This window comes from Asparagus officinalis, chromosome 9, assembly GCF_001876935.1.
Source record: "Asparagus officinalis chromosome 9, Aspof.V1, whole genome shotgun sequence".
Classification (NCBI taxonomy): Eukaryota; Viridiplantae; Streptophyta; class Magnoliopsida; order Asparagales; family Asparagaceae; genus Asparagus; species Asparagus officinalis.
The window spans coordinates 9,747,220-9,766,003 of NC_033802.1; the positions used below are offsets into that span (position 1 = coordinate 9,747,220).

The 18,784-nt window shown below is 33.1% G+C and overlaps 2 protein-coding genes across 3 annotated transcripts; one reads left to right on the plus strand and one right to left on the minus strand.

Moving 5' to 3' along the window:
* Nucleotides 496–12,484, plus strand: LOC109824560 (endonuclease III homolog 1, chloroplastic-like). Its single transcript, XM_020391187.1, has 11 exons — nt 496–742; nt 826–923; nt 1,007–1,070; nt 2,291–2,401; nt 2,599–2,717; nt 4,211–4,277; nt 4,421–4,512; nt 6,066–6,203; nt 6,284–6,388; nt 6,464–6,547; nt 12,127–12,484. The coding sequence occupies exons 1-11, from the start codon at nt 592–594 to the stop codon at nt 12,268–12,270; spliced, it is 1,173 nt and encodes a 390-aa protein (XP_020246776.1). The 5' UTR covers nt 496–591; the 3' UTR covers nt 12,271–12,484.
* LOC109824468 lies at nt 12,613–17,656 on the minus strand. 2 transcript variants are annotated; one of them, XM_020391073.1, is made up of 8 exons: nt 17,592–17,656; nt 16,608–16,769; nt 16,374–16,436; nt 16,076–16,142; nt 15,875–15,975; nt 15,132–15,176; nt 14,196–14,663; nt 12,613–13,068 (listed from the first exon to the last, which is right to left on the minus strand). In XM_020391073.1, the coding sequence occupies exons 2-8, from the start codon at nt 16,740–16,742 to the stop codon at nt 12,898–12,900; spliced, it is 1,050 nt and encodes a 349-aa protein (XP_020246662.1). In that variant the 5' UTR covers nt 16,743–16,769; nt 17,592–17,656; the 3' UTR covers nt 12,613–12,897. The 2 variants fall into 2 exon arrangements, with proteins under 2 accessions (XP_020246662.1, XP_020246661.1); XM_020391072.1 differs by lacking the exon at nt 17,592–17,656 and adding an exon at nt 17,332–17,585.

Sequence of the window (18,784 nt, forward strand, 5' to 3'; positions counted from 1 at the left end):
TTCTAGCCGCTCCGGTATCAAGCAAGTAATTTCTAATCTATGTTAGGGCTATGACCGCTCTCTCGGAGCATTTATTGCTCAGAAGAATAATAACGGTTACAAACAGACCATCTACTACTTAAGCCGAACTATAATCGATGCTGAGCATCGATACAATCCAATCGAAAAGGAGTGTCTAGCTCTAGCCTTTGCTGTCCAGAAGATACCACTCTATCTAACCGGCCAATCGATCCTCGTAACTGTCATTTAACCACCCCCATCCCCCATCCCCCCTCCCCTGGTGGCAAGAGAAAATATAGAGGAACTCGCGTATAAGTTGATTGAAAATGCCTTTTATTGGGAAACAGCAAACACGCTGCACATTTTATGAAGGTAGTGGCAATTATATTTCCCACGTTCAACGATCCAAGTCATGTGGCTTAGATCAATCCCACGATTCCTCTTAACTAAATAATGTACGTATTCAATCTCAAATCCTATCAACAAATCCCATTAAAGAGAAAAACATCATTAGCACAAAGAACAACGAACAAAAATAAAAAAAGAGGAAGGGGAGAAAAAAAACCTTTTCCTAGTTCCCTCCAATACCAAATGCCATTCTCTCTTTCTCTCTCTAGGCTCCCTTTCTTTGTTCCCCTCTCTCTTCATTCCAAAACCCTCAAGATGCCCATCACCAGATCATCCTCAAAATCTCTTATTTTGCCCAGCAAAGCTCAAGAACCCAACTCAGGAATCAACCCGGGTCAGTATAATCACAACCCATTAATTGTTTTGGGTTATTGTTTTTTTCCCCTTGTTTGTTACCTTGTTCTTTGTTTTTACTAGGTACTGAGCTTTCCAGTGCTTATACGAGGAAAAAGAGGGTGAAGATAGAGGCAGATAATTCTTTAGAGGATCAGAAAGGGAAAATTGCTGGTCAAAAAGTATGATTATGTCTCTTTGTAGAGAGATAATGATGATTATATGTTTTTTGCCCTTATTGAATAATATTTGGAGTGGTTTGCAGCTCACTGGTTTGCCGGATATCGAAGATTTTTCATATAGTAAAGCCAAGGGATCAGTGAAATCGAGTAAGAGCGTCCTTTGAATAAGCTTGGTTCTTAATTTTTGCAATTGCATTATAGCTTTCATGCCTGTCAATGGGAACAACATTAGATGCAAATGTGAGTTGCTATTTACCAGAGAAAAATGATAACTTTTGAAGGTGCTTGTGCTCCGTGATATGGTGCTAACTGTATTAGCGTGGTCTAGTTTGTTTTGCAGATTTTCATCCAATTTAACAAGCCCATTATTTTGATTAGTATCGATTGAAAGTAAAGAGTTCGAAGGTGGAATCTTTATCCCTTCGGAGTATATCATGTATTGGATGAGCACAATGTGTTGATTAGGCACATGGATGGGCCTATATCCTTAGTCAACCTTTTGAAAGTAAAAGGGAGGGGTGATTCCATACTTTTTCATTAGTGGGTAACAATGAAACCATTGTATAGACAAAAGCTATATCTTATAAAAGGGAATAGAAAGAAAGTAGTGACACCAAGAATCAGGATCACCACAACTGCAACTGCTATGCTTATCCTCCATTTTCCTCATCTTACCAAGTACTACATCAACGTCAATCACATCAAAAACCTTGTGTTAGTGATTGATGGTCATTGAATTTACCTACCGCTTCCTTAACTTAACGATCCTTGTTCGTTTCATCTATCCTCCAACTACCCCTGGGCTGTGCTCATTGATCCTACGACTACTTCCTCAGCCATCTCACTGTTGATTTTCTGTGACAATAATCAGTATCAAATTTGCAGTCATTTGTTGAATCCTACCAACCTGTAAGAGATTACAGTCCATGGCCCAAGAGGCTCATCAGTAAATCACTTTCACAAATCCCTTGTCAATAGTCTTTGACAAACAATCTCAACTTCCTTTATAATAAGTTGGTTCAGATCTCATGTACTCAAGCTCAAAACTAAGAAGTTTTGGTCAATGAAGAAAGAAGAGCACTACTAATCATTGTTACTGTACTTGTTAGAAGCTTGTAGCTTGTTTTCCTGGTTATATGAGAAGTCAGTGTCGCCGTGTCGGTGATAAATCAGCTGACCTCATTGTGGAATATTTATATTTAAGATGGTGTATTAGCATGATAACATTATTCCTGATTAAAGTTTTCTGATTGTATGAGATTTTTCTGACTTGAAATGTTTTGGTCCAAGATGCATAGCATTATGCTGAATTTTATCTTCTCTTTTTTTGGTGGAAAGGTTTACTAATGATTATCTTCTATTTTCAGGAATTGGTCCTACAACTAAGGCAAAACTGTCTGCAGTTTCTATGGATATAAAGAAAGAGACAGTTTCTGTGGATTTGAAGAAAGAGGCTACTCTTTCCATTAGCATAAACGGTATTTGAGCAGTGCATTAAAGATGCATAATACATTTTATGGAATATACCTACTTGGTAAAAAGGCGTTATTTGGTCTCGCATTCTCAATCATCCATTCTTTCAGCTTTAGTTCTTTTCAAATAATAAAGAATCAGAGATTTATGACTGCAACTTTGTCCACTCATATTGATCTATTTTGAGCCTATTCTACTGCAGAGGGGCCACCAGCAAACTGGGAAAAAGTTCTTGAAGGGATTAGGAAAATGAGATCTTCTGATGATGCTCCAGTTGACTCTATGGGATGTGAAAAGGCAGGCAGTTTTTTGCCACCAAAGGTAACACTAGTCTCTAAGTACATTATTCTGAGCCAAAGGTAACTTGTTCAAATGACATCTAATTATGTGTAAAATATTCAAGCAGAAACCTTTTCTTCAAGTCATGTTTGCACATCCAGTTTGAACAATACATTTCACACAGAAGAAACTTTTTAAAACAGTTTGGGTGTATGAATGTGAATGTTTAAATATTCACACAGGAAAGATCTGTCTTTTTAAGAATCAAATATATACCACTTTTTTGAACAATGCAGTTACTTTTTCAGATATGCACATTTATTGAAATGTTGATATAAAGGAAACCTTTCTTTCTAAAGTTTGAGCCAAAAAGACCGCGGGTAAAAAAACACACGCAGAAATATTATCGCTTCATGTGTGCATGCATGGGAGGGGTAGGGGCATCCTGGGCTACTTATTTATGTTTATGCACGTGCATGTATGTATGCATATCTGTGTCAAGGCTAACTTCTTCTAATATGTTTGAGTACTAATGCATGCTGTTTATTTCAGAAAACTAATGTTAACTTTCTAGCATGCCTTCAGTTTATTGGAGAAGATGACCTTAATAAAGCTGAACGGAAGAAACAGATTATGCAATTTGACTCCATAAGTTTAGGATTGTTATGAGAGGACATAGTTTATTTAAAAAGATGTTATATCTAGAAAATTATTTAGTTCGTTGTGTAATTAACATTTGAATTAGTATTTTTTTAAGTAAAGGTAAAGAAGAAAGGTAATTTTTCTCTTTAAACTCTCTGATTCCAAATTTAACAGGGATGAAGGCTCTGTTTTTGCTACTGCTATTGTTCTTCTTGTAGTTGTAGCTTACACACTAACACTCTTAGGATGATTACTTCCTAAATAGTTACTTTGTTGGAAAAACTACAAAAAGTTGATTCCACTAAATTATACCCTTAAGGCCATGTCTTGTCCTGAAGTTACTATACTAATACACTTTTGAGCTAAAATGTTCACAGGTCAATAGAAAAAAAAATCCATGGTATATGCCCTTGGTGCAAAAGCGTCCAAATGTTTGTTGCACTCGATGATGTTCTGTAGAATTCATAAACAGCTACCGGATTGAATATGATGGTCACCATCCTCAATGACTTGAATGTACCCACACGTGACCTTGTAGCTTACATTTACAGGAGCCCTAAACTGATTATTAATGCCATCATATAAACTGCTCTTTCGAAAGCCAGTAAGGAAAACGAAAGCTACTTGACATTGACATCTGATGTCATTTAGCTTGTACATTAACACAAACCCAAGCTATGGACGACCAAACTTATATTTAGAAAGTAGAAAAATGTCTTATGTTAAATGGAATTCATACCCAAACCTGTCATTCTCTCATTAATATGCCATACAATTTTGAAGTATCATTCATGATTGAGTTTCTTGAATGTCTTTATCATTATTTAGTCCTCAAGTAACACGTTTATCCTTCTAAAGACTAATACATTACATGCATCCTTATCTTTTTCCAGGAGAGACGATTTGCGGTTTTGGTGTCTTCCCTTCTATCAAGCCAAACCAAAGATGGAGTTACACATGGCAAGTTTATTACCAGAAATTAATTAGTGTTCATTTAACAGCCTTCCATGACCATCATTTGTATAGTCTATATGGGTCCTTTATTTTGTGTGCCAAGGATATTGTGTTATTGATTCATTTAATGTATTCCATTAGGAGTCCAGGTGCCGTGCAGCGCCTCTCCGAGAAAGGCTTATTGGCAGCTGATGCTATTATCCAAACTGAGGAAGCAACCATTGCAAACTTGATATATCCAGTATGTTCTTTCGCAAATGTATCATATTATATTTGAGTCCTGATCATGTTTTTTCAAGCTGCAAACATTCTATAAATAACGTATCAGATGCCGTTAGTTGCTGATCTGTGCTAAAGAAATATCATCCATATACTTACAATGTATTCTTTTATTTTATTTTCATTTTGGACATGTAACTTTCTGTGCTGTTTCTATTTATGTTCATGGCTAATCTACCTTGTCTTAATCTGAGAACCATAAGCTGCTAAGCAATCAATATAACCTTCTTATTCTACATTTTTTATTCTATCTAGGAATATTCTAGAAATTCGCCTCTTTATTTCAGCTATTTCCTATTTGTAAACCCTCGTCACTTTATGAAAATGACGTTTCAAAAAAAAAAATGAAAATTTTACTTTGTTTGTAAAACATTCTTTTACATCTAATATTTTTATTTCAAACTTGACTTGAGGATATATCAATGTTAAAGATTGCTTTAGGCGGACTAGGCATTTGAGCCAGTGCCTAGACGCCTAGGCGCGGCGCCTAGGCGCGGCGCCTAGGCGTGGCGCCTAGGCTTTTGGTTATTTTTAAAATTATTTAATTATAATAATTGATAAAAATATGCATTAAATTCATATAAATTTGCAAAAAAAAATGACAATCTTAGATCCACAATAAACCATGCATACTTAAATACTAAATAGCCAAAATAATAACTAACAATGTTATAGAAAACGCTAGGAGGCCTAGGCGTTGAACCCGACACCTAGAGCCTAGGAGGTTTTTTTTAATATTATAATTACAATAATTGATAATAAATATCAATGTTATAGAATGCCTAGGTGTCGGACTGGTGTCTAGACGAATTTCTTTCTTCATTTAAGTGGTGGTCGAGGAGGTTTTGCTTAAGGTTGGGGAGACAGTGAATGTGTTCATATTTGGAGGTTAAAGAAGTTTAGAGGAAGTGGAGGTTGCAACATAAAAAATCACGATCAAGGCCTAAAGGGTGCAGGTCACGTAAGCAGACAATGCTTCCCTAAATACTCTCAAAAGTAGGTGGGCAACCTAGGTACCATCTAGACGCTAGGCGCTAGTTAGGCGGGCTAGGTACCGCCTAGGCCTAGGCGTATGTCTAGGTGGACTAGGCAGAGGCTTTTTAAAATAGTGGGATATATTACTGTCTATCCCTCGTTAACTTGTCCTGTTTGTAATTTAAAGTATGCTCGGTCATCTAAAAATTGGAGAGGGAAAATAAAAAGAAAACGGAGAGCAGCTCAACACTAGCCACTTGGTTCATTTGATGTCATAAACATTCTCACAGAAGACATGCAAACCAAGTTAACATCATTGAACTTCTGGGAGCCAATCAATCCCTAAGCTAGGCCACTTTCATAATTTTGTATATCTTGAGTATTGCCTCTTATTATTCATCTAGCAAATGCTTTTCCTACTACTTCAGTTACTAAGCTGCAAAAGGCTACTCTTGGACTTCTGCTTGATTCATAAACCAATTGATTCTTCCTCAAAAAGTAAAATAAAAATAAACCAATTGATACTATCATCTAATACAGGTTGGATTTTATTCGAGAAAGGCCAAATATATGAAAAGGGTTGCTGAAATTTGTCTTGACAAGTACGATGGAGATATTCCTAACACAATAGATGGCTTGCTCGCACTGCCAGGGATAGGTCCAAAGATGGCCTATCTGGTAAATATTTCATCTTCAACTCCTAACATATAAACCTGGTAAATTTCCCCTCCTAATTTCTGTTTCTTTTCTTAAAACAGGTTATGAATGTTGGGTGGAATGATGTGCAAGGTATATGTGTTGATACTCATGTACATCGCATATGCAATCGTCTTGGATGGGTATCTCGACCTGGAACAAGAGAGGTTTGGCCATAATCAATATTTCTTGATATCCTATGTTGACTTTTTTCTGACAAAAACATGTTTTTATGTTGCTAGAAAACTTTGACTCCTGAACAAACCAGAGTTTCTTTGGAGACTTGGTTGCCTAAAGACGAATGGGATCCGATCAATCCACTATTGGTATGCAGAGCTTCACTATATTATATATTCCCTTTATGTTTTCTTATTCTATTGATTGCGTAACTTTTTAAGGTGTATCACTACCCACAATCAGATTCACTCACATAATTTATTTGGTTACTCATGAATTGATTAGTGGATAGCATGTTTGGTATTTTGCAGTTTGTTTTGTTTATCTATTTGTCACAAAGAAAAAAAAGGAATGTTTTTTTCATGGGAGTTTCTTTTTTTTGTTGGGGGGGGGGGGTTGCATGCATATGAGAGAGAGATGTTCACACTTTTCAGAGCTTTTATGTTATGTTATTGCATAAGTAATTTGCATTACAACAACAATAAAGCCACTATCCCAAGTGTTTGGGATTGGTTACATGAATTCTATGGGCTATTATGGACCATCTCCTTTGTTAAGCTAACCATAACCATATCATTCTTAATTACTTTCAACTAAGTTCTTCTAGGTCTATCTCTAAATCACTTTGCTATAATATTATTACTTATCCTAACCCGTGTACTAAAGATTCACGTTGTACATGTTCATGCTACCTTAATCGTTTCTCGCTCATTTTATCATTTATAGGAGCAACCTCTAATTTACTATGGATATACTCATTTCTTATCTTATCTTTTAGTGTATATCCACAAGACCATATCAACATTCTCATTTCTGCTACACATTTTTTACACATGTTATTTTTTAGCTGCCTAACATTCTGATCCATAAAGTATTGTTGGTCTTATAACTGTTCAATAGAATTTTCTCTTAAGTCTAATAGGTATTCTACTATTACACAAGACTCCCGAAGCACGCCTCCATTTTAACCATTCTGATTTGATTCAACTGACAGCATCCTCAATCTTGCCATAATGTCGAATGATTGATCCTAAATAACGAAATTGATTGCTTTTAGATATTTCTTGGCTATCGATATATACAATATGCGCTTTTCTCCTTCTAATTTTACTAAAAATACATTTTATGTATTCTGTTTTTATTCTACTAATTCTAAAATCTTTAGTTTCAAGAGCTTATCTCCACTTTTCTACTTTAGAGATTATACATGTTCTAGTCTCGTCAATTAATACTATATTATCAGCAAATAACATACATCATGACACTTCATCCTGAATATGTCTAGTAAATTGGTCCATAACTAAAGCAAAAATATAAGGACTTAAGGCTAACCGCGATGTAAACCTATAGTTATAGAAAATGACTTAGTCTCTCATTCATTAATTCTTACTTTAATTGTTACTCAATCATACATATCTTTAGTCACATCAATATATATATTAGATACGTGTTTTTTTTCTAGAGCCCACATTACCCATCTTTCTAAGCATTCTATAATAAACTTTTTCTAGGTCAATGAAAATCATATGTAGATCTTTTCTTTTTTCTTTATATTTCTTCATCAACCATCTCAAAATATGTATAAGTTCCATAGTTGACATCTCATGCCAAAAACTAAATTGGTTTTTAGATACACGTCTCTTTTCTTAGCCTTTTTTTAATTGCCTCTCCCAAAGTTTTATAGTATGACCCATGAGTTTTATGCCATGAAAATTTGAACAACTTTGTATATTTTTTTATTCTTGTATATCGGTATCAACGTACTAATCCTTCACTCATTGAGCATTCTCTATCTCAATAAGCTTATTAAATGATTTGGTCAACCATCCTAATCCTATATCTCCAAGACATTTTCAAACTTCAATAGGGATATTGAACGGTCCTACGACTCTTACTTTTTATTTTCTTTAGAGCATTTTTGACTTGACTAATCCTAATTTTCGGACAATATCTATAGCTTTTATCATTCACTATATGGTCAAATTCTCTATGTTGCTCACTTATTTGGTTATCATTAAATAATTTATGAAAGTCGCTCCTCCACCTTTCCTTTACTTCCTCGTCAGTTACTAGAATTCTTTGATCTTCACTCTTAATACACCTAGTATTATCCAAATCCCTACTTTTCTTTCTCTCCCCTTAGCAAGCTTGTATATCCTTTTCTCCCTCCTTAAATACTAACTTTTTATATAAACTTTCATAAGCTTTGTATTTAGTCTCACTTACGGCTCTTTTTTGCTTTTTTCTTGCTAACTTATATTTCTCAAAGTTTTCCTTGCTCCTACACTTTTACACTTCTTCATTCCACCACCAACTCTCCTTACTATCTAACCTACAACGTTTAGATTCTCCTAGAATATCCTTAGCCACTTTCTTAACACAAGAGGACATACTATTCCACATAATATTAGTCTCATTATTTATATTCCATATATCTTCTTTCATCATCTTATCTTTAAAAAAATATTAAGCTCTATCCTTTTAAGTTCTACCACTTAGCTCTTAATCTTTTGTTCATATTAGTTTTCCTACTTCACTTTTTAAATACCATCAACCTATGTTGTGTAGTTAAACTCTCTCTGGGTAATTTTACAATCTTTACATGTTAACCTATCCACCCTTCTAGTAAGAAAAAAGGTCTATGTGACTACTATTAGATCCACTTTTAAAAGTTATTAAGTGGTCATCTCTTTTTCTAAATTGTGTATTTGCTATTATCAGGTCATATGATGTTGCAAACTCTAAAATTGATTCTCCTATATCGTTCTTAATTTCATACCCAAACTCTTCATATATCCTTTTATATTCATTATTATCCTAGCGAACATACGTATTAGGGTCTCCCCCTATAAATTATTTTTCTCCTAATGGAATTCCTTGAATCAATTAATCTAAATTATCCCAAAAATCCTTTTGAATATTCTTGGGCAACCTTACTTGTGGAGTGTAAACGCTAACAATATTGATAATCTTTACTCCTAAAATAATTTTTTATTAGTATTATTCTATCTCCTGCTCTTTTTACATCCACAACACTATCTTCTATTATGTTACTAGATTTTATGCACATGCAATGCACATAGTTAAATACCATGACTTAGTGTATTTGATTTATTTTCTTACTAAAATTTATTTCTCGGTTCTATTTTGATGGTTTTTGTTCACTTATGTCTCTAAACTTTAGCATTGTATTTATTTATTTTCTTTGATGTTCGTTTAAATGAGTTACACAATTTAAATTTTCATGCTGATAATTGAATTGATAGGAAAAAAATATAATCCAAAGCTAATTTAAATTATCATGTTATTTGGACCGACATGAAACCAAGCTTGACCTGAGAAAGTATAGTGTTGTAAAAGTGAAAAACATTTTAAAAATAGCGTTATAAAAGGAAGATGAATAATTAAAGCTAATAAGACAAGATGATTGGTTAAAAGCGGGCTAAAATTAAAAAAAAAAGAATATGGAGTTTGTTCCTAATCTTTTATAGATTTTAAAAAAATCATAAACTAAAGATTAATGCTAACTCTAGCACATTTTTATTTTTATATGATGAAAACATCTACATAAGAATATAAAAATACTAAAAAAAGTTCATGAAAATCTCTTCTAAAGATTCCTAATTTACTCAAAAAAACTATTCTATAATATATTCAGAAAACTGTGTCTTTCATTCCTTCTGTTTTATTTTTTATTAAGCTGACATCAATCCTTCTCCACCTTTATTATTTTGATAAAATTAGACTACTTTTAGATGCTATAAATGAATAGTAAACCTTAAATTGAAAGTTAAATTTATATATCTTAATGAAAGAATATCAAACAACTACTCTTTTCTTTGCTAAGATTTGAAATTTTAGTCTTCGTTTGTGATTTTGAATTTTTAAGGGTGAGTTTTGTAAATTTTAAAAATTTGAGAGTATTTTAAAAAAAAAATTTAAAATTTAAGTTGGGTGATTATAATTTTCATGTTTCATGCATTGGTGGTAAGTTTTCGAATGTTAGGATATTTTTTGCAATTCTAATAATTTAAGGGTGTAATTTTGTAATTATTAAAACTTTGGATTATTTGTTGTAAAATTCAAATGTTAGCGATCTGCTGATAATTTCCAGATTTGATACGTACTGATAGTCTGGTTATAAGTTTTGAAATTTTATGGTTTTTTGTGATTTGTAATTTTTGAAGGAGTTTTTTGTAATTTTTATAACTTTGAGTTTATTTTTATAAATTTTAAAATTTCAAGTGCCTGATGGTAAGCCCTTAAATTTATCTTTGTTGTTTTCAAATTTTAAAATTTCAGAATTAGGGCGTTTTTTTTATTATTTGAACTTTTAAGGGTGTTTCTATAATTTTTGAAACGTTGAGGGTTTTAATTGTAAATTTTAAATTCTTTGGACGTTGCTGTTGATTTTCAGATTTCATGTTTGTTGTTTTAAGTTTTGAAATGTCAGGATATTTTGTATAATTTTAAAAATTTGAGGGTATTTTGTATAATTTTTGGATTTTTTTGAGTTTTTTTTATAATACTTCATCTTTTATAATATGTCACTTCTTTACCTTAATAAATTAATACAGTGGAGCTGATTCATGTATTTTATTCATCTTATTTTTTAAAAATTGTTAAGATATAGATAGTTCACATGAGATTAGGATAATATATAATTATGATTATGATTGATTAAGATTTAAATAAAATATTCAAAATAGTGAAGGGTAATATTGACCACAGAAAGTTTTTTCCTAATTTGTAGTTTTAAAGGGAGCATGATCTACAAGTACTCCCACTCCATTTCTATTCTTTTTTTTCCCCTTGTACCAAAGTTTATATCCGTCTTTTTAATTTCTCTAGATTTTTTACCTATCCCTTTAGTTTCCTGTAAACAAATTATACTAATATTTCTTCTAAGCATGATATTTACTAATTCCGTCGTCTTTCTGGTAAGTGTACATATATTCCAAATAGCTAAACCTAATTTTATTTTCTTATAAAAGTCACTTATTATGCCCTCTCTTTTGACACTCTAGTCTATACCTAATTTGGCAACCTATTAGAGAATTGTAATGTCCTAGAATACCGTTGCTTATTTGTCATTACATCCAGGTGGCATTATGTAAGGCATCGCTTTCAGGGAATGTCTTAGTAAACCACCCTTAATTTATCATTGCATCGGGGTGGTATCGATGAAACGCGTTGCGGTGGGGACGCCCCCAACGAATGTTCTATAAGATTTATGTCATGTGTTTCTGACTATGTTTTACGTTAGCTGTCGACTATCTAACGCAACCCTCCTTTATCCTGGTAGGGACAAGCGGTGTTGGCAATAGAATAAAGCATAAGTAATTTGCATTAAGAGCGTATTTATGCATGCCTAAAAAGGAAAAGGAAAATACAATAAAACAATGGAAGATTTTGGATTATGCTATTATGATTCCCTGGAAAATTACTTCTTCATGATAGTGTTACCTGCCATATTTTCCTTACCCTAACCGTTGTATACATTCTAAATTTTTAAGATGACTTTCGGTGTCCATATTCAAAGGATAGATTACTGAAGCAGTTGAGTTTGGCAAATGGATTGTACTAAGTAACATCGATATCTGATTATTTCATGTGAAATAATTTAATTTGATCAAGTTCTTCAAATTTCCTCCAAGAAGGAGGTGCTTCACCTTTATGTCAAAATAAAAATGCATATTTACTCTCCGTGTGCAATATTTTGATTCAGGTTGGATTTGGGCAAACAGTGTGCAAGCCTCTCAGACCTCGATGCGGAGATTGCTCCATAAACAAGCTATGCCCCTCTGCATTCAAGGAAGCAGCTACTCCCATTTCTAAAGCGAAGAAAACAAGTCCCAGTAAAAGATCTTGATGATTTTAAGTGGTAGTCAGAAGCCTTTTTTTGAGTCACAGAATTGTATGTGGTCTTCTTGTGTTACTTATTTTTGGCTGACCACACTTCAGAAATGATCTACCCTTTTATGTAGTAGTCCTTGTGCAATGCTCTCTTGTATATGGCTTAAACAATGAAAAATGTTGTAAGAAATTATATTTGATATTTTATTGGAACCTTCATACTTTGTGTACCTCAACGTTGTCCATGGCAGTCCAAATATATGGTTTCTCTATCTACTTTCAGCTTAAGAGTGAAACAATAATTGTAACTGTAATCAGATAAACACCACTTCACAAGATTATTGAGCAAAGCAAATCATAACAACCTGTAACAAATATGAATTAAACTTGGATAAATCTTTCTGTCAACAACACTATTCAAACAAATATATACGAAAAAAGAGAAAAAAAAGTACAAAATGGTAGCATTGCAGCTTTCAAGCAACGCCTAAGGATCCAGCATTCTCGGCAACCTTATTACGAAAATAAAAGAGAGCCAAACAATTCAAATGTGATATTTACAAAAATGTATAAACCAACAATAGCTTGATATTTTGAATTGAACATAAGAGTATAAGTATTATGTATGGCCTCCTCAATATCTTCACTTGAAAAAGAACTTCCAAATTTCCCTGTCGGCCAATTCAGTAACCACATGGGCACCGAAAATACCTTCTTCATCAACTAGGGTTTTTAGATGTCGTGCTCCGCCATTAGAACCGACAAAGCTTTTCTTTGCAGCGAGATATAACACCCCATAAGGTGGTCGCAAGCACTGTATAGATAAAAAGATGCAGTTAGACAAAGTTTTAGCCATTGATAATTTGCAATAAACTTTTGTTAACATTCATAAAATTAGTTCAACTGCAACCATTTAGCTAAATTAGGGCACAACATAGAATAGATGCCATCATACAAAGTTAAAGGTTGCTCCTATTGAAGACTGAGAGAATTGATTGAGATAGTTTGGCCATGTGTGACAAAGTCACTAAATATATCATTAAGAAAATTGATAATACTACAGCTAATGAGACAAGAAGGAAAATTGATAATTCTACAATTAATGAGACAAGAAGGAATAGAGATAGACCTAAGATAACTTTGTTGGAAGCAAATAAGGAAAACATGATAATGGTCAATTTGAGAGTGGAGGAACATGATTCATAAAATCGACGCTAAAAATTTGGAATAAAGTCTTTGCTGTTGTTCTGGTAGGGAAGCTGAGAAGTGAGCTAAAATATTTTCTTTAATTGCTCAGCTACTAGAAGGCCATGAAAGAGAAGGAGAAAAGTACAGCTATAGGGATGCTTGCAGATTACTTAAAGAAAATTAATCCAACTATAAAATAGTTTCCATTTGCTACAATGGAGAATATATCCCTCTTTTATGAGTATTCAACAGCTAAAACCAACACACTGAACAATTGGTAGGCTGAAAATGATAAACTTTTAAAATTCTAGGTAAAGATGGTTAAAAAGAGATTAGAAAAGGCTAAAAGACGAGGAATACTAAGAAAATAGTAAAATACATTATGAGTTTATTATGGTTGAGAAGAATTAACTAATCCTAGCAACATCCTATGAGCATAATCCATTCAGTAGCAAACTGTTAGCATAATACTTGGGGTAAATTTCACAAAACCTCAAGAAGTTTGGCTCATTTAGAAATAGCCCCCAAGAAGTTTGGATATCTCACTTAATCCCCAAAAAAAATTTCAGATAACCCCATAAAGTTTGGGATTTATCTGAAAAGATTCAGAAAAATGCAAAAGTTCATGGGGTTAAGTGACATTTCCAAACTTTTTAGGGGTCATCTCAAAATGGGCAAAACTGCTTAATTTTATTTTTTTTAGAATTTACCATAAAATTAAGTATGAAAAGGGACCGAAAGAAATTAACCAACCTTAGTTATTAACGCATACAACTTCTTCAGAGAGCTCACAGAGCAAGGGATCTCAGCAACCAATATAATATCATACCCTCCATCTCCTGAGTCAATCTCATTCGCCCTCTCCCATGCTCGACTCCCTGATAATTTCCTCGACCTCCTTGAAGAAGCTTCATGGCCAATACTTCCATCCTGACTACTACATCCATCAAGAAAATCCTCTTCAGAGAAACTCAAGTTCATACCACGAGTGATCTCAGACTCATTAATCTCAACCATTGAGAGCACTGTATGGAGCTCTTCCCAATCACCAGCGTAGAAATGGACATCAGGAGTTAATTGCTGTCGAGATGGAGTTAGAGGGCTCTCAGGCTGTCGGCTTTGCCTCTCTCGTGCTTGCTCAAGGTTTGCGAGCACGTTGGGTATTGTTGTACATCTTATTGTTTCAGCATTTGGGTCTTGGAAATGAACTGTTGATGCACCCTGTTGTAGATTTGAGTAAAATTGGGTTAGATATGTTGATATTTATAAGAAGTACATATAGCCCTTAAATCATGCATATTTGCAGAAATACCCTGAATGTCAGTATTTGCAAAACTATCCCAAAATCATCAACTTTGGAAAAGAATAACCCCAAATCAGCAAAATCATCGATGGACATTTGAGTAAAAATTTGACTCTTCTATTGACAACTGTAAATTGCAGTTACAAATTGTCCTATCAGAGTGAATGATTTGTTGATTTGGGTTTTTTTTTCCACAAAGTTGATGATTCGAGAGGCAATTTTGCAAATACTGAGATTTCGGTGTTTCTTATTATTTTATTTTTGGTTTTTTTTGGGGTGGGGTGGGGTGTGTGTGTGTGTGTGTTGGGGGGGGGGGGGATAAATTAAAAAAAAAAATAAGAAAACCACCATGCTCTTAGAGAGGGAATCATAGAATAAAATCATACCTTCAGGCAAGCGAAAATCCCTGGCAGACCATAACCGCAACCAAGCTGCAGTTAACAATAAAAATAATATTAGTTCTCCTCCTGATAAACTAAATCATTATGTCTGGTTCGCATGGAAATTCACTTTAAAGTAGCAATTAACTGTTCATGTTCTTATATAAAACTGAGTATTTATGTTCTATTTTGAGTATGTTGCATCTATGAGATGTAACCTTTTTCGCATCATATTTGCTTGGAGTAAGCTTAAGACACTGCACTTACTCACAACCAGGAAAATGCAAATGAAAAAAAAAAAACACAAAAACAAAAACAAAAAATAGACAACATTCTCTTTGCTACTTCAAGCATATGACATTTGAGAACAGAAATGTGAGCAAAGATAAGCACTGAAAACATTGACAAGGTATATACAGAAATTCTAAGAAGGCAGTTACGGCGTGCTAACCTAAAATAGAAACCAATAATCAGGCTAACTTTCCTCCCTAAATAGAATCCTTTATTACCTCTATTATCAATGTAATTAGTATATTTCAGATAATTTTAAAATCTAAATCAGTCAAAAGACTCAAAACTGATAATAGTCTCACACTTTATTTATTTCTTTAACTAAAACTGGTCAGCTTTATTTTGTAGTGTCTTTCTACATAGAGCCACAATGATTAACTTGAGAACAATACACTAAAATAAACAAGAAACAATGTCATAGCACAAAACTGAAGAGATTTCTAAAACTAAATTATTACCTCAAGTACTCGTTTGCCTCTGAAACTTAACTGTCCATCACGTATTTCATGCTTAAGGAGATTTACAAGATCAATTGAACTCTCCCAAGCTTTTAAAGACCCTGTAATAGCAAAGGAAAAATATCAATAAAGTAAATCATTTTTCCTATGCACACTAATACCAGCATCTGAATAAACTAACATTTAATATTGTCAACTCACCATCAGGTTTTGAAGATATCATCTCTGAACTAGAAAACCCAATGATGTCTGCAACACTAACTCTACCCTGAAACATGAACAAAACTTATCAAACATCTAAATCTAAAATTTAATATGTTTCAGCACAATTACAGAAGGTCACTAGCTACCATGTCAAACAATAGAAGTGTATAGCCTAGATGTTCGGTTGGCCTGTTACTATAGTTGATATTAATTGATAGTTTTTTTCTCCGATGATAAAAGGGGAAAAAAATCTCAAGATAAACAACACAAATTGTGTGTAATGTCTAATATATACCTTGAAGATGTTAATTCCTTGCAAGTCAACATTCTCTCCAGCATACTTATAGGGGTGAGCATTCTGAAAAATTGCAAAAAAAAAAAACTTAATTAAAATCAAGAGAACGCATAACTACCTAATTTTGCACAAATCTTAGAAAAGGGAATAACAAACCAATGTCCCCAACAATTATTTCCTACTATAACTATTATGCACTGCAATTTAGCAAAAGAAAAAAAGGCCATAACTTACCTTTGAAGCAATAATCTCGACAGCCGGAGAAGGTAGATGCGAGTCTCTTTCAGAAACTACGGTAACACCATGACCAGTTCTATCATGGGGCAATAAGCCCGGTAAGCATTGGGCAAGAATTGATGGTGCCCTCATTGTTTTCTCACTTCAACCTTTTGCTAGCTAGAATACCATTAAGAAACCAAAGTAAATTAATGAATGTAATACAGAAAACTTCTTCAAAGATTAGCTAAGTAAACATAGATCTTGGAAATAGAACAAGGTTAATCTAACAAGAAAAACCCCACCATCAAAATCAAACAACAACTACATTCAATGCCAAAAAGAGAACTTGGGCAAAAACCCACCTGCAAATTCTTCTAAAAATTGCAACTTCATAAAAGCCATCAACAGAATCAACTAAAAATCATAAGCTCCAAATCACCTAAAAATTCTTCCAAAAAAACCCAAGCTTTCTACTGACAAAGCCAAATCCAACAAAATCCACCAAGAAAAAGCAAATCAAAATTACACCTTTGTTAAGAAAACAAGAGAAATGAGGCTTCAAACCACCTACAAATACTTTTTTTAAAAAAGAACTTTCCACTTACAAAAGCCAAATTCCACAAAACCCATCAATGAAACCAACTCAAAATTACACTTCTTTTAAAAATAAAACAGAATTAAGGAATGCAAAATCAAACAAAACCACAAAGAGGACAGAATTGAGGGATGGAATCCTTACTGAGATCTCAAGAAGAAGTTGGACGCTGATCGAGAGAGAGAGAGAGAGAGAGAGAGAGAGAGCGCAAGGAGGCTGTTGAAATGGGGATTTTGAGATTAGGATTTGGTGTTTTAAAATGGGAATCGAAGGTTCATGGAAAAAAACCCTAGCCCTTTAAAAATAAAAGACCCCTAACCCTAAAGCTGATGAGACCCAGAGACCGCCATGAGTCCGCCACAAAGTCAAAAAGGATCACGAGAATACAGGTGAGAAAACAGAACCTTCCATGCTTTCTCCCTGCAAAGTTTCTTGTTTCCTTTTTCTTTTTTCTTTTCTGCCTGTTTTGATTTGTTTGTCTTTTTTTTGGGTTTTTTTTGCATATGTACCCCTTACATTGTTTCAAAAATACCCTCTACATTTCAGTATTTACAAAACTACTATCATCATTTTTTAAAAAGATTACCATAAAAATCATATGTGATAAGCTAATTGCAATTGCAATGTTAACATTGTCAATAAAATAGCCAAAATTTTATCACTAAGTTAATGATTTGTTGATTTTTTGGTTCCCCAAGCTGATAGTTTGAGGGGTAGTTTAAATACTAGTAAGATTTAGAGATATTTTTACAAATACCCATAATATTAGGGATATGTATGTAGACAACCTTCTTTTGTTAAATTACAGAAGGCCTTCTGTGAATTTTATAAATGACAGAAATCTTACAAAGGTTTAAAATTTTGCAGTTCTTATATCCTGTTTTTCTTTGGATTTTAATGTATCCAGTCATATCTTGTTTGCAAATTTATTATTAAATATGAACATATGCTAATATATTCCTTTTATTTTTTTGACAATGAGTTAAGATGATCCCCTCAGTTAACAATGTTAAATTTACAATTGCAGTAGGAGTAGGAAGATAAACATACCTTAACTTCAAAAAATAATGGTTTTGATATGAGCCTTTTCAAATCTATCGTGTCCTTATAAATTTTAACAGTAATAATAATATTTGATTTAGAGGATAAATTTGTATATTTGATTTATTTGTTTACTTAAAGTTTGATCATTTATAAATTGTATTGTAGCACGCATGTGTTATGTTCTTATCCACTTACAATTTTTCGTTTAAATTTGATAATAATTTTGAGAGATTTCGAGGTATAGGAGATTGAGCTTTGAACCAATATTCAAATCAATGATATACATCATACTTATAAAGGAATAATTTTTAATAATGAATTTAAATATTGTTAAAAATCAAATATTTCCTAATGAATGTTAACCAAATGAAAAGTATCTTCTTAATTAAATAATTTAGTACTCATGCATACATTACATCAAACAAAATGCTTTAATATTTGATAAATATTCATGTTTGGTCTATCAAACTTAGTAGATTGATGATACGCTAGAAAAAAAGTTCATTCACAGAAATTTTCAAGGATCTTTCGGCATATTCTCTTTTATCTCCAA